Source organism: Lampris incognitus, chromosome 21, assembly GCF_029633865.1.
Source record: "Lampris incognitus isolate fLamInc1 chromosome 21, fLamInc1.hap2, whole genome shotgun sequence".
NCBI classification, from domain to species: domain Eukaryota; kingdom Metazoa; phylum Chordata; class Actinopteri; order Lampriformes; family Lampridae; genus Lampris; species Lampris incognitus.
The window spans coordinates 22,314,373-22,327,212 of NC_079231.1; the positions used below are offsets into that span (position 1 = coordinate 22,314,373).

General features: G+C 51.0%; 1 protein-coding gene across 1 annotated transcript; it reads left to right on the forward strand.

The window, feature by feature from the left end:
• The first annotated feature begins 845 nt into the window (after positions 1-845).
• On the forward strand, positions 846-12,640 carry clic5a (chloride intracellular channel 5a). Its single transcript, XM_056301532.1, has 6 exons — positions 846-920; positions 4,978-5,087; positions 8,347-8,472; positions 8,611-8,717; positions 10,476-10,639; positions 12,320-12,640. The coding sequence occupies exons 1-6, from the start codon at positions 864-866 to the stop codon at positions 12,482-12,484; spliced, it is 729 nt and encodes a 242-aa protein (XP_056157507.1). The 5' UTR covers positions 846-863; the 3' UTR covers positions 12,485-12,640.
• Positions 12,641-12,840: the final 200 nt, after the last annotated feature.

Below are 12,840 nucleotides of genomic sequence, written 5' to 3' on the forward strand. Positions count from 1 at the left end.
GTCCCAGGCATGAAGACATGCAGTTGGGGGGGGGGGGGTCAGCCTATCAGACTGGGCCCCTAGCTAGTAGCTGAAACTCCCACCTCACTTTCAGGAATAGGGGGGTGGGGGTGGCAGGGGCTTTTTCAAACAGGCGTTAAGGGGCATTTAACCCACGCCTCGGTCCAGCAAGAGAGCCGGGGCTTTTCCAATGGTTCTGAAGTCACCTGGGTCCATTTTCAATCATGGGGTTGATGGAATGGGGGCGGGCGTTGGATGGAATGGGGGCGGGGCATGCGGGGATTGGTGACAAAGCCCCACATGGCTGGCTCCGCCCCTCCCCTTCTCACCCTTCCCTCTCCTCCCCTCGCCCTGTCATAGCTTCCATGGCCAGCAAACGACCCCGCCCACCACCCTCAGGACCCCCCCCCGCCACACACACACACAGACAGGGACGCACACACCCCTTTGGGCTATTTTTGACCATCAGTCACACTCTTCGCTGAGGCCCGCGGATGCAAATCCACACACATACACACACACACACACACACACACACACACACACAGACACACACACACACACACACACACACGTGTTGTCAGGTGCACACGCTCGCTGACAGTCCGGCTGGACAACAGAGCCGTCTGCAGGCACACTGGCTGAGCCGTTATGGGACCAAGTGGACTTACAAAGCCGGCGTACCTGGAGTAGAAGCTAGGGAAACCGAGACGGGTCACACACACACACAGACACACACACAGACACACACACACACACACACACACACACACACACACACACACACACACACACACACACACACACACACACACACACACACACACACGGAACCAAACCAGAGGGGTGAGGCGTCACTGAACATGACGGATACTACAACTGAAGAGGACAAGGACCCAGATATCGAGCTATTTGTCAAGGTGGGAGGGGGGGAGGGTGTGTGTGTGCGTGCGTGTGCGCGCGCGCTTGTGTGCGTGCGTGAGACAAGATTTAACGTCCTCATACAAAGCAGTGAGAACAGGCCAACGTTGAACTTATTGTGTGTGTTGTTTGTTTGTTTATTTGTTTGTTTGTCTGTTTGTTTGAGCGCCCCGGGGTGTGTTTGTTTACGCGCGTCGCACGGATGCGCTGTGCGCAGCGTGCGCCGCGCCTGGCCACGCTGTTGTTGTTGCTGCTGCTGCTGCTGACCTGAGAAAGGCTGACGTAACCTGACACCCGTGCCCCGACACAATCTCCCTCTCTCCCCCCCCCGTCTCTCTCTCTCTCTCCCCCCGTCTCTCTCTCTCTCTCTCCCTCTCCCCTCTCTTTCTCTCTTTCGCTATCTCTTCCTCTCTCGGTCTCTCTCTCTCCCTCTCTCTCTCCCCCTCTCTCGCTCTCCCCCGTCTCTCTCTCTCTCTCCCCCTCTCTCGCTCTCCCCTCGTCTCTCGCTCTCCCCTCGTCTCTCCCTCTCTCGTTCTCCCCCGTCTCTCTCTCGCTCTCCCCCGTCTCTCTCCCGCTCTCCCCTCGTCTCTCCCTCTCTCGCTCTCTCTCTCTCCCTCTCTCTCCCCCTCTCTCGCTCTCCCCCGTCTCTCTCTCTCTCTCCCTCTCGCTCTCCCCCGTCTCTCTCTCTCTCTCTCCCTCTCGCTCTCCCCCGTCTCTCTCTCTCTCTCTCCCCCTCTCTCTCTCGCTCTCTCTCTCCCTCTCGCTCTCCCCCGTCTCTCTCTCTCTCCCCCTCTCTCTCTCTCCCTCTCTCTCTCCCTCTCTCTCGCTCTCCCCCGTCTCTCCCTCTCCCCCCCTCTCTCTCCCCTCGTCTCGCGCTCTCTCCCTCTCTCTCTCCCTCTCTCTCTCCCTCTCCCCCGTCTCTCCCTCTCTCCCCTCTCTTTCTCTCTTTCGCTATCTCTTTCTCTCTTTCGCTCTCTCTCTCTCTCTCGCTCTCTCTCTCTCTCGCCATTACTTTTCTTCTTCTTTTCAATCAGTCTGATCTACTAAATAATGACTGAGGCCCATTCAGTGTTGAGGGCACGGGATTGATGTTTTCCGCCTATGGCATGGACAATATAGGCGTGTGCGTGCGCGTGCGAGCGCGCGCGCGCGCCTGCATGCTTGTGTATGTACGTGTGTGGGGTGCGCGCGCGCGCGCGTGTATTCCAGTCCATAATTTCCTTGTTTTAGACCCAACTTTGACTTCCTCTTAATCGCTTCCGTTTACGACAGCAGCCACAGTTGGTGTTATGGCGGGGCACCTAAAATAGGATGGAGCTCAACGCGGCACCCAGTGCCGAGATGATGCACACCGCATCTTATCTGGACTGCGGAGCGAGCCATACGTTATACCCGTGTTACGTCATACGTTATACCCGTGTGACGTCATGGACGGTGAACGTGGCACCTCTGAGTGATGCGTCGTACCAGAGTGTGGTTGGTCTGTACACGATCGCTACAGCTCTACGTGTGCCTGGCGCGGCTCAGACGGAGAAAGGGTTTAGGGGTGCAGCATTGTGTGTTGGGGGAGGGGGGGTGGTTGTTGGAGAAATGAGCAAATCTAGTAACAAAGTCAGCTGGGGCCAGTTGACACCTTGTCAGCAGGGCTAGCGGGCCGGCTAGAGATGGCGTGGAGAGGCCCAGTGAAGCGGCTAATGGAAGCAGCGTGGATTATTCATGTTGCTCAGGGTGTCTCCTTACAGGGTCCAGTTGCACGCACACACACACACACACACACACACACACAAACGCACGCACGCACACACACACATTTCCTATTTGTTTCCATGCAAATCATAGACACGTGTACGTGATGACAAAAAGCACACAACATCAAATGCTCTGGAGGATTAAGAGTGTGGATATCGGCTTGCAGAAAGTCAGGAAGCAGAGTCTTGCCTGACTGATGAAATGTGAAGACGTTCCTCATCCCAGCGGGGCAATGAGTCCTTAACCTATAACCTTTAACCTATAACCTATAGCAGGATACTGATTCTCATGCAGACCAGCAGTCTGAAAGTAAGAATTGAGTGGGACAAGGTATTTCCAAGTAAATCGGGATATTAGGGCGGGGCAAAATGTGGGGAGGGATCTGATTTGATTGGACGCTGCAGAACATGTAATGATATGGTAGCGAATTCACCCGAATGTGGTCTCTCTACGAGGCAAGGACCATATTACGAATGAAGAGGTGAGAAGGAGGATTACACAAGCCATCGGAACACATGAAGACTTGTTGACAATCGTCAAGAGGAGAAAACTGAAATGGTACGGTCATGTCTCGAGAAGCTCCGGCCTTGCCAACACCCTCCTGCAAGGCACAGCGAGGCGCGGGTGAAGACGAGGGAGGCAGAAGAAGCGATGGCCATGCAACACCAGAGAGTGGACAGGTCTGGACTTGGCCAGCTTACCGAGGGCAGTTGAGGACAGACAGAGATGGCGAGGACCGGTTGCGGATTCAACAGCCCCAACAACCTCTCGAGAGGTTACGGGATAGGTGAGGAGGTGAGGTGGCGAATTCAGGGGCAGCCGGGAACCGCCGCAGCCGGGACGCGAACCCGGGTCTCCCGCACCACGGGGCGACTACGCTAACCAGTCAACTAAAGGGTCCGACCCATTAGCTGGCGAGTCTACACATTCGTGGTCGTTACACTACTCCCCCATCCCCCATCCCCTGGGAAGCGCGTCCCCGCGCGTCAGCATACCAACTACCCTCACGCCTCTGGGCGCACGCGCTTCCGATGGCCTCACCATCCCACTTCTGACACCAGTGTAGCGAATTCAGGGGGGGCAGCCCGGGGACCGCCACAGCCGGGACGCGAACCCGGGTCTCCCGTACCACGAGGCGACTACGCTAACCAGTCAACTAAAGGGTCCGACCCATTAGCCAAGGTTAGCGAGTCTAGCCATCCGTGATCGTTACAATATTACTGGCTGGAATGTTGTTTGCCAGAGCGCTCGAACTCGGTGAGGCAATCACAAAAACGGGACTGTTTTAGGGGAAGTTCTCCGCTTTATTTTATTGCGTCATTGTACGGCTTACAATCAAATGGGTTCTCTGGATTTAACCCATCCATCCTATTGTATAGGAGCAGTGGGCAGCTGCAGCGCCCAGGGACCAACAGTTCTTCGTTCCACTGCCTTGCTCAGGGGCACAGACAGCAGTATTAACCCTAACACACACGGGCGGCACGGTGGTTAACGCCGTCGCCTCACAGCAAGAGGTTCTGGGTTCGAACCTCGGGATTGTCCAACCTTGGGGGTCATCCCGGGTCGTCCTCTGTGTGGAGTTTGCATGTTCTCCCCGTGTCCGCGCTGGGTTTTCTCCGGCTGCTCCGGTTTCCGCCACCATCAAAAAGACACGCATGTTAGGGTTGGTACTCCTGTCTGTGCCCCTGAGCAAGGCAATGGAAAGAATAACTGGAGTTGGTCCCCGGGTGCTGCACGGCGGCTGCCCACTGCCCCCAGCTACACAGCTAGGGTGGGTTAAACGCAGAGGAAGAATTGCCCCCACTTTAACGTTGATTGGAATGATTTTGGCCAGTAGGGGGCAGTGGGGGGGGGACAGAGCATCCTCTGATGTCATCTGTACGTGCGTTAGGAGCCCTTGACTGTGCATTTATTCAGTTCACGCACTTGTGCGCATGTGTGTGTGGGCATGCACGACTCTGCCCTGGCATTGGCAGGTTTGGGGCATCAGTGTGGTTCTCTGGGGCGTCAGTTGTGCGCACGTGTGTGTGTTTCTTACTTCCACGCTTTAGCCCGGTTCGTCTTGCACGACTTGTATTTTTGTGAGTCTGTCCATTGTTTTTATTCTTTCACGCGTCGGTTATTTTTATTCTGCTGTCTGTAATGCCACGTGTTGTTATACTGTGCAGTGTTTTATCAGCTGGTTGTGTTTATATGTGCGTCACCATCAAACTGACTTAGCTTGTGAGTCTGTAACTGTGTACTGTCTTCATATTTTGTGTGCGTGCGTGCGTGCGCGTGTGTGTGTGCGTGCGTGCGTGCGTGCAGGCGGGGAGCGATGGCGAGAGCATTGGGAACTGCCCCTTCTCTCAGCGCCTCTTCATGATCCTGTGGCTTAAAGGAGTGGTTTTCAACGTCACCACCGTCGACCTAAAGAGGTACCACAATAACCTGCCACAATGACCTGTTATAACAACGTGCCATAACAACCTGCCCCAATGACCTGTCACAATGATCTGCCACAATAACTTGCCACAATAACCTGCCATAACAACCTGCCATAACAACCTGTCATAACAACCTGCCACAATAACCTGCCAAAACAACCTGCCACAATAACCTGCCATAACAATCTGCCATAACAACCTGCCACAATAACCTGCCATAACGACCTGCCCCAATGACCTGTCACAATGATCTGCCACAATAACCTGCCATAACAACCTGCCATAACAACCTGCAATACCAACCTGCCACAATAACCTGCCATAACAACCTGCCATAACAACCTGCCATAACAACCTGTCATAACAACCTGTCATAACAACCTGCCATAACAACCTGTCATAACAACCTGCCCCAATAACCTGCCACAATGACCTGCCACAATAACCTGCCACAATAACCTGCCACAATAACCTGTCATAACAACCTGCCCCAATAACCTGCCACAATAACCTGCCACAATGACCTACCACAATAACCTGCCACAATGACCTACCACAATAACCTGCCACAATGACCTGCCACAATAACCTGCCACAATAACCTGTCATAACAACCTGCCACAATAACCTGCCATATCAACCTGCCACAATAACCTGTCATAACAACCTGCCATAACAACCTGCCACAACAACCAGACCCAATAAACTGCCACAATAACCTGCCATAATAACCTGCCACAATAATCTGCCACAATGACATGCCACAACAACCTGCCACAATAACCTGCCATAATAACCTGCCACAATAACCTGCCACAATAACCTGCCACAATGACCTGCCACAATGACCTGCCACAATGATCTGCCACAATGATATGCCACAACAACCTGCCATAACAACCTGCCTCAATGACCTGCCACAATATCCTGCCATAAAAACCAGCCCCAATAACCTGCCACAATGACCTACCACAATGATCTGCCACAATGACATGCCACAATAACCTGCCATAACAACCTGCCTCAATGACCTGCCACAATAACCTGCCACAATAACCTGCCACAATAACCTGCCACAACAACCAGCCCCAATAACCTGCCAAAACAACCTGCCACAACAACAAGCCCCAATAACCTGCCACAATGACCTACCAAAATAACCTGCCACAATGACCTGCCACAATAACCTGCCACAATGATCTGCCACAATGACCTGACACAATAACCTGCCACAATAACCTGCCACAATAACCTGCCATAACGACCTGCCACAATGACCTGACACAATAACCTGCCACAATAACCTGCCACAATAACCTGCCATAACAACCTGCCACAATAACCTGCCACGATAACCTGCCACAATAACCTGCCATAACAACCTGCCATAAAAACCTGCCACAACAACCAGACCCAATAAACTGCCACAATAACCTGCCACAATGATCTGCCTCAATGACCTGCCACAATAACCTGCCATAACAACCAGCCCCAATAACCTGCCACAGTGACCTACAAAATGACCTGCCACAATGATCTGCCACAATGACCTGCCACAATAACCTGCCACAATAACCTGCCATAACAACCTGCCACAATAACCTGCCATAACAACCTGCCACAATAACCTGTCATAACAACCTGCCATAACAACCTGCCACAACAACCAGACCCAATAAACTGCCACAATAACCTGCCATAATAACCTGCCACAATGATCTGCCACAATAATCTGCCACAATGATCTGCCACAATGATATGCCACAATGACATGCCACAATAACCTGCCACAATAATCTGCCACAATGACCTGCCACAATGATCTGCCACAATGATATGCCACAATGACATGCCACAATAACCTGCCATAACAACCTGCCTCAATGACCTGCCACAATAACCTGCCACAACAACCTGCCACAATAATCTGCCACAATGATCTGCCACAATGATATGCCACAATGACATGCCACAATAACCTGCCACAATAATCTGCCACAATGACCTGCCACAATGATCTGCCACAATGATATGCCACAATGACATGCCACAATAACCTGCCATAACAACCTGCCTCAATGACCTGCCACAATAACCTGCCACAACAACCTGCCATAACAACCTGCCTCAATGACCAGCCCCAATAACCTGCCACAACGACCTACCACAATGACCCGCCACAATGACCTGCCACAATGATCTGCCACAATGACATGCCCCAATAACCTGCCACAATGACCTGCCATGACAACCTGCCACAATGACCTGCCAAAATAACCTGCCACAAATACCTGCCACAATAACCTGCCATAACAATCAGCCCCTATAACCTGCCACAATGACCTGCCTCAATAACCTGCCACAATAACCTGCCATAACAACCTGCCACAATAACCTGCCTCAATAACCTGTCATAACAACCTGCCATAACCTGCCACAATAACCTGCCTCAATAACCTGCCTCAATAACCTGCCACAATAATCTGCCACAATAACCTGTCATAACAACCTGCCACAATAACCTGCCTCAATAACCAGCCCCAATACACTGCCTCAATAACCTGCCACAATAACCTGCCATAACCTGCCACAATAACCTGCATCAATAACCTGCCACAATAACCTGCCACAATAACCTGCCATAACGACCTGCCACAATGACCTGACACAATAACCTGCCACAATAACCTGCCACAATAACCTGCCACAATAACCTGCCATAACCTGTCACAATAACCTGCCACAATAACCTGCCACAACCTGCCACAATAACCTGCCACAATAACCTGCCTCAATAACCTGCCACAATAACCTGCCATAACCTGCCACAATAACCTGCCACAATAACCTGCCATAACCTGCCACAATAATCTGCCACAATAACCTGTCATAACAACCTGCGACAATAACCTGCCTCAATAACCAGCCCCAATACACTGCCATAATAACCTGCCATAATAACCTGCCATAAAGTTCACGGCAACTCTGCACAGATGTTTCGCATCTGTGTTTTTTGGTGTTTCGGTCATTTTGTTGGGTGATGTTTAACACTTGCTGACTGACTGAGTGCCGTGTGATGAGCTTTCCCGCCAAAATGCTCACGATCATCGGAGGGTTTTCACCGTCAGCATAGCACCATGAACTGGATGTTGGAAATGCACGTGTACACACACACATACACACACACACACACACACACACACACACACACACACACACACTAACCATCAATGTGATGTCCCTGCACAAGGAAGCCAGCAGACCTCCACAACCTGGCCCCGGGCACCCACCCTCCCTTCCTGACCTACGAAGGGGAGGTCCACACAGACGTCAACAAGATAGAGGAATACCTGGAGGAGAAGCTGGTTCCACCCAAGTAGGACCTCGCACAGACAGCACACCTTCACCCCCCCCCCCACACACACACACATCAGCAGATGCTCTCACACACCGAAGATGGCTAGCTTACTGTCGATGCGCAACACGTGATTCTTCCTCCTCTCTTCTTCCTCAGGTATCCCAGGCTAGCGGCAAAGAACCACAAGTCCAACACAGCAGGAAATGACATATTTGCCAAGTTCTCAGCCTATGTCAAGAACATCACACCGGAGCACCATAAAGGTGAGGGGTTTTGTTTCTCCGGAAGTGCACGTTATGAAGTGTGCAACATCTATGAAGTCCAAAGTCTTTGTGGGTTGACGGTACAATGCACAGCAGTACAATATGGCGATCCCAATCTGTGAATATGAGTCTCCGGCGCTACACCTCGGGACTCCCATCCATCCCTTGTCCCAACCGCTTATCCTAATTGGGGTCGCGGGGATGCTGGAGTCTATCCCAGCAAAATTGTCCCTCGTACACCGAGGGACAATTTTTAGTATGGCTGCTTGTCCTGACCTACGGGGAAACCGGAGCACCCGGGGGAAACGCACGCAGACACGGGGAGAACATGCAAACTCCACACAGAGGACGACCCGGGACGACCCCCAAGGTTGGACTACCCTGGGGTTCGAACCCAGGACCTTCTTGCTGCGAGGCGACCGTGCTGATGGGGGGGGGGACCGGAGCACCCGGAAGAAACGCACGTAGACATGGGGAGAACATGCAGACTCCACACAGAGGACGACCCGGGACGACCTCCAAGGTTGGACTACCCCGGGGTTCGAACCCAGGACCTTCTTGCTTTGAGGCGACCGTGGTGATGGGGGGGGGGGAACCGGAGCACCCGGAAGAAACGCACGTAGACATGGGGAGAACATGCAAACTCTACACAGAGGACGACCCGGGACGACCTCCAAGGTTGGACTACCCTGGGGTTCGAACCCAGGACCTTCTTGCTTTGAGGCGACCGTGCTGATGGGGGGGGGGGGGACCGGAGCACCCGGAAGAAACGCACGCAGACGTGGGGAGAACATGCAGACTCCACACAGAGGACGACCCGGGACGACCCCCAAGGTTGGACTACCCCGGGGTTCGAACCCAGGACCGTCTTGCTTTGAGGCGACCGTGCTGATGGGTGGGTGGGGGGGCGGAACACCCGGAGGAAACCCACGCAGACACGGGGAGAACATGCAAACTCTACACAGAGGACGACCCTGGACGACCTCCAAGGTTCGAACCCAGGACCTTCTTGCTGCGAGGCGACCGTGCTGACCACTGCGCCACCGTGCCGCCCTTCAGGACTGTTTCTCTATACTAGAGTGAATTACTGCTCTTGCCTCCTGGCTGGTTTTATAGGGTCCCCAGGTGCAGAACAAAGCAGTACAGAAGCCGTTTTTTCCCTGCAGCTATTTCACCGCTGAACAAAAGATAGCGTAACGTCATTAATCTCAGAACAGGTGGCCCGACCCTTGATTAATGAAGCGTTCTTCTTCTCGGCTTTTTTCTTCACCGGCTTGGCGTTAACTCTATGACTCATCCTCTGGGCTTTCTGCGGGCTTTATTACGTCATTGATTTTAGATAAGCATCTTCCGTGACCTCTGCATAATAGAAGATACGCCTTATCGCTCTTGGCTTTTTATGACTTCTTTATCTTTCCCAAAGCAGTTCTCATGACTCCCCGACTACTACGGCCCACGTTTTATTAATCCTGACTTTTTATTTAATTGATGCATTTTTGCTTTTGCCAAAGCATTTTTTTCTCGACTCCTGCGCACTATAAGCCACGTGCTATTTGTCTGCGTGTAGAGACGGTAATTAGTCTGCAGTTTTTAACAAGGTACGCTACATTTCCTACCTGCGGAACAGATTTAACCGTGGGCACTACTAAAGAAACCCTGAAGCCTTGAACCTTGAGCCAAACCTAACAAGTTTAATGACCATGTTTATGACTCATATTGGTGTCTGTGTGTGTGTGCATACCCTCTTCCCCCGCTCAGCTTTAGAGAAGGCTCTGAATAAGGCCCTGGCTAAGCTGGACGAGTACCTGCTGAGGCCCTTACCTGAGGAGCACGACGCGGAAGGGTCCACCCGGAAGTACCTGGACGGGAACGAGCTAACGCTAGCCGACTGCAACCTGCTGCCCAAACTACACGTGGTTAAGGTAAGGTTCGGATCAGTTTGATCAGGTTGGGTTTGAAGTGATTATACATCATATTTGGAGGTATTTTGTTGCATGTAAGTGTAAAAACATCCATTTTCGGTTTTTTTTCTCCCTCCCTCTCGGTTTTTGCTGTGTCTTACTTACGTAGCATCTGACAGACTTGTTGATACCTTCTTTTATGTCTGTGCGTTCAGTCTCAAGGTTTGTTGAATGATGAGGTTAGCCTAGCTTAGCCAGACTGCCGCATGCTGTGACGTTGGGCCGGTGTCGGTGGAGAGAGCTAGCAGCACGTGGCTAGTTAGCATGAGCCCCGGGTTAGCTGATTAGCTCAGACAGTGCTGCTCCATTCTGTCGTACATAGCATCGACCCTACGATGCCAGGTCTCCACGGCACGACGTTCACCGGTCACACGTGAGCAGGAAATGATGACCTGCACCAACCTGTTACGGTGAGAGCTCGTTCTTGTTGGCGTCGGTCGAAGCGGCGCCGAGAACGGCTCTAGGAGCCACCCTGTGGTGCTATTTGGCATTGCATTTTTATTTACCAGGCTCAATACAGAAATTTAGCGACAATATTTCAAGCAGGTCTCTAAATTAATCATTTGAATATGACCATCAACCCTTATAGGCACATACAGCTGAGTATCATCCACATGGCAATAGAAATGTATTCCATGACTGCATATAATTTGGCCAAGAGGCGAAATGTAAAGAGAGAAAAGTAGAGGGCCAAGAACCGAGCCATGAGGTACGCAATATTTAACCTCAGAGAATTTTGATGTAATATTATTATCCATCCATTATCCGAACCGCTTATCCTGCTGTCAGGGTCTCGGGGATGCTGGAGCCTATGCCAGCAGCTGGGCGGCAGGCGGAAAGACCGCAGACACAAATGTGTTCTTGCAGATAAGTAGGACTTAAGCCAGACCTAACAGAGAGCTAACCCAGAGGCACCAAAATTACAGTTTATTCTGTCTAATAGTATACAGTGATCAATGGTGTCAAAGCCTGCATTGAGGTCCAGTAGTAATTCTGCAAAGAAGAGTAAACAAAAAGTCCTCCTCAGCGATGTGAAAGACTGATCTCCAATTATAAGAAGCCTTTGGTTGAAGGTCTTGCCGATAAAGGTGGCACAAGCAGTTATTAAGTTCAGCGGGGCAATCACTTTTTCACATGAGTGATATGACTTTTGGATAAAATTTTTCCTTCAGTATGTGAAACGGTCACTTAAAAACTGTATGTTGTGTTTACTTGGGCTCTCCTTGCCTCATACTACATTTTATAGAAACCATTCAGTGTGACAAACATGCAAAACTGGAGGAAACCAGGAAGGGGGCAAATACTTTTTCACGGTACTATGTATTGTTTGTCATTATTAGTTGGGTTTCTAAAACTGACTGTGGCAGGTAAAGCCTGTGCAAAAATGTGTAAAACATCTGTGATTCTTATCCATAATATACATATATCCCCCCCCCCAAAAAAAAATTGTGACATTTTTTCTTATCAGAATCAGGGGTCTAAGGATAGGGCTTGTCATAGGTGCTGGTTTCTCGTTTATTCTATGTGCCTGTTGTAAAACAAATGAGAATGTAGTGTGATTCTAAACCCTCCTGGTACATGAGTGTGACTCAGCCCTTTACAAAATGGGTAAATTTGACTCTTATTTTTACCATTGGGCAGGTGGTCGCTAAGAAATACCGCAACTACGAAATCCCGTCAGATTTCCGAGGGATTCAGCGTTACCTTGACAATGCCTACCACCGGGACGAGTTCACCAACACCTGCGCAGCAGATGTGGAGATCGAGCTGGCCTATAAGGATGTAGCCAAGAGGCTGGGCAAGTGACCACGCCCACCACCGCTGAGGCAACTTCCTTTCCTTTTGAAAGGCCTTTATATATATATATATATGTAAACATATGGCAAAGTAGACCCATTACATGTTGTGTAATTATTTGACCTGACTTAATACTTTACAAGAATTTTGTTTTGTTTGTTTGTTGTGCTCAATATCAGGGGGGTGGGATGGGGGGGGGGAGCTTAGATCCGGTGACGACAGCGGAGGCGTTTCTCAATACTGAGTACTCAGACTATGAACTTGCGTTCTGGAGGGATATTCACGTGACAAGCTGAATTTAGGAGAACAAGCTCACAAGATACCAGCATGCAGGAAACACCATGTACAAACTGAGATGAGAGAGA

What these genes read in the sequence shown, in the direction of transcription:
- clic5a (XM_056301532.1), top strand. Translation starts at nt 864, where the DNA reads ATGACGGATACTACAACTGAAGAGGACAAGGACCCAGATATCGAGCTA. An exon ending in ACCACCGTCGACCTAAAGAG is followed by an intron (nt 5,088 to 8,346) that starts GTACCACAATAA and finishes TCCCTGCACAAG; the next exon opens with GAAGCCAGCAGACCTCCACA. An exon ending in CACACCGGAGCACCATAAAG is followed by an intron (nt 8,718 to 10,475) that starts GTGAGGGGTTTT and finishes TCCCCCGCTCAG; the next exon opens with CTTTAGAGAAGGCTCTGAAT.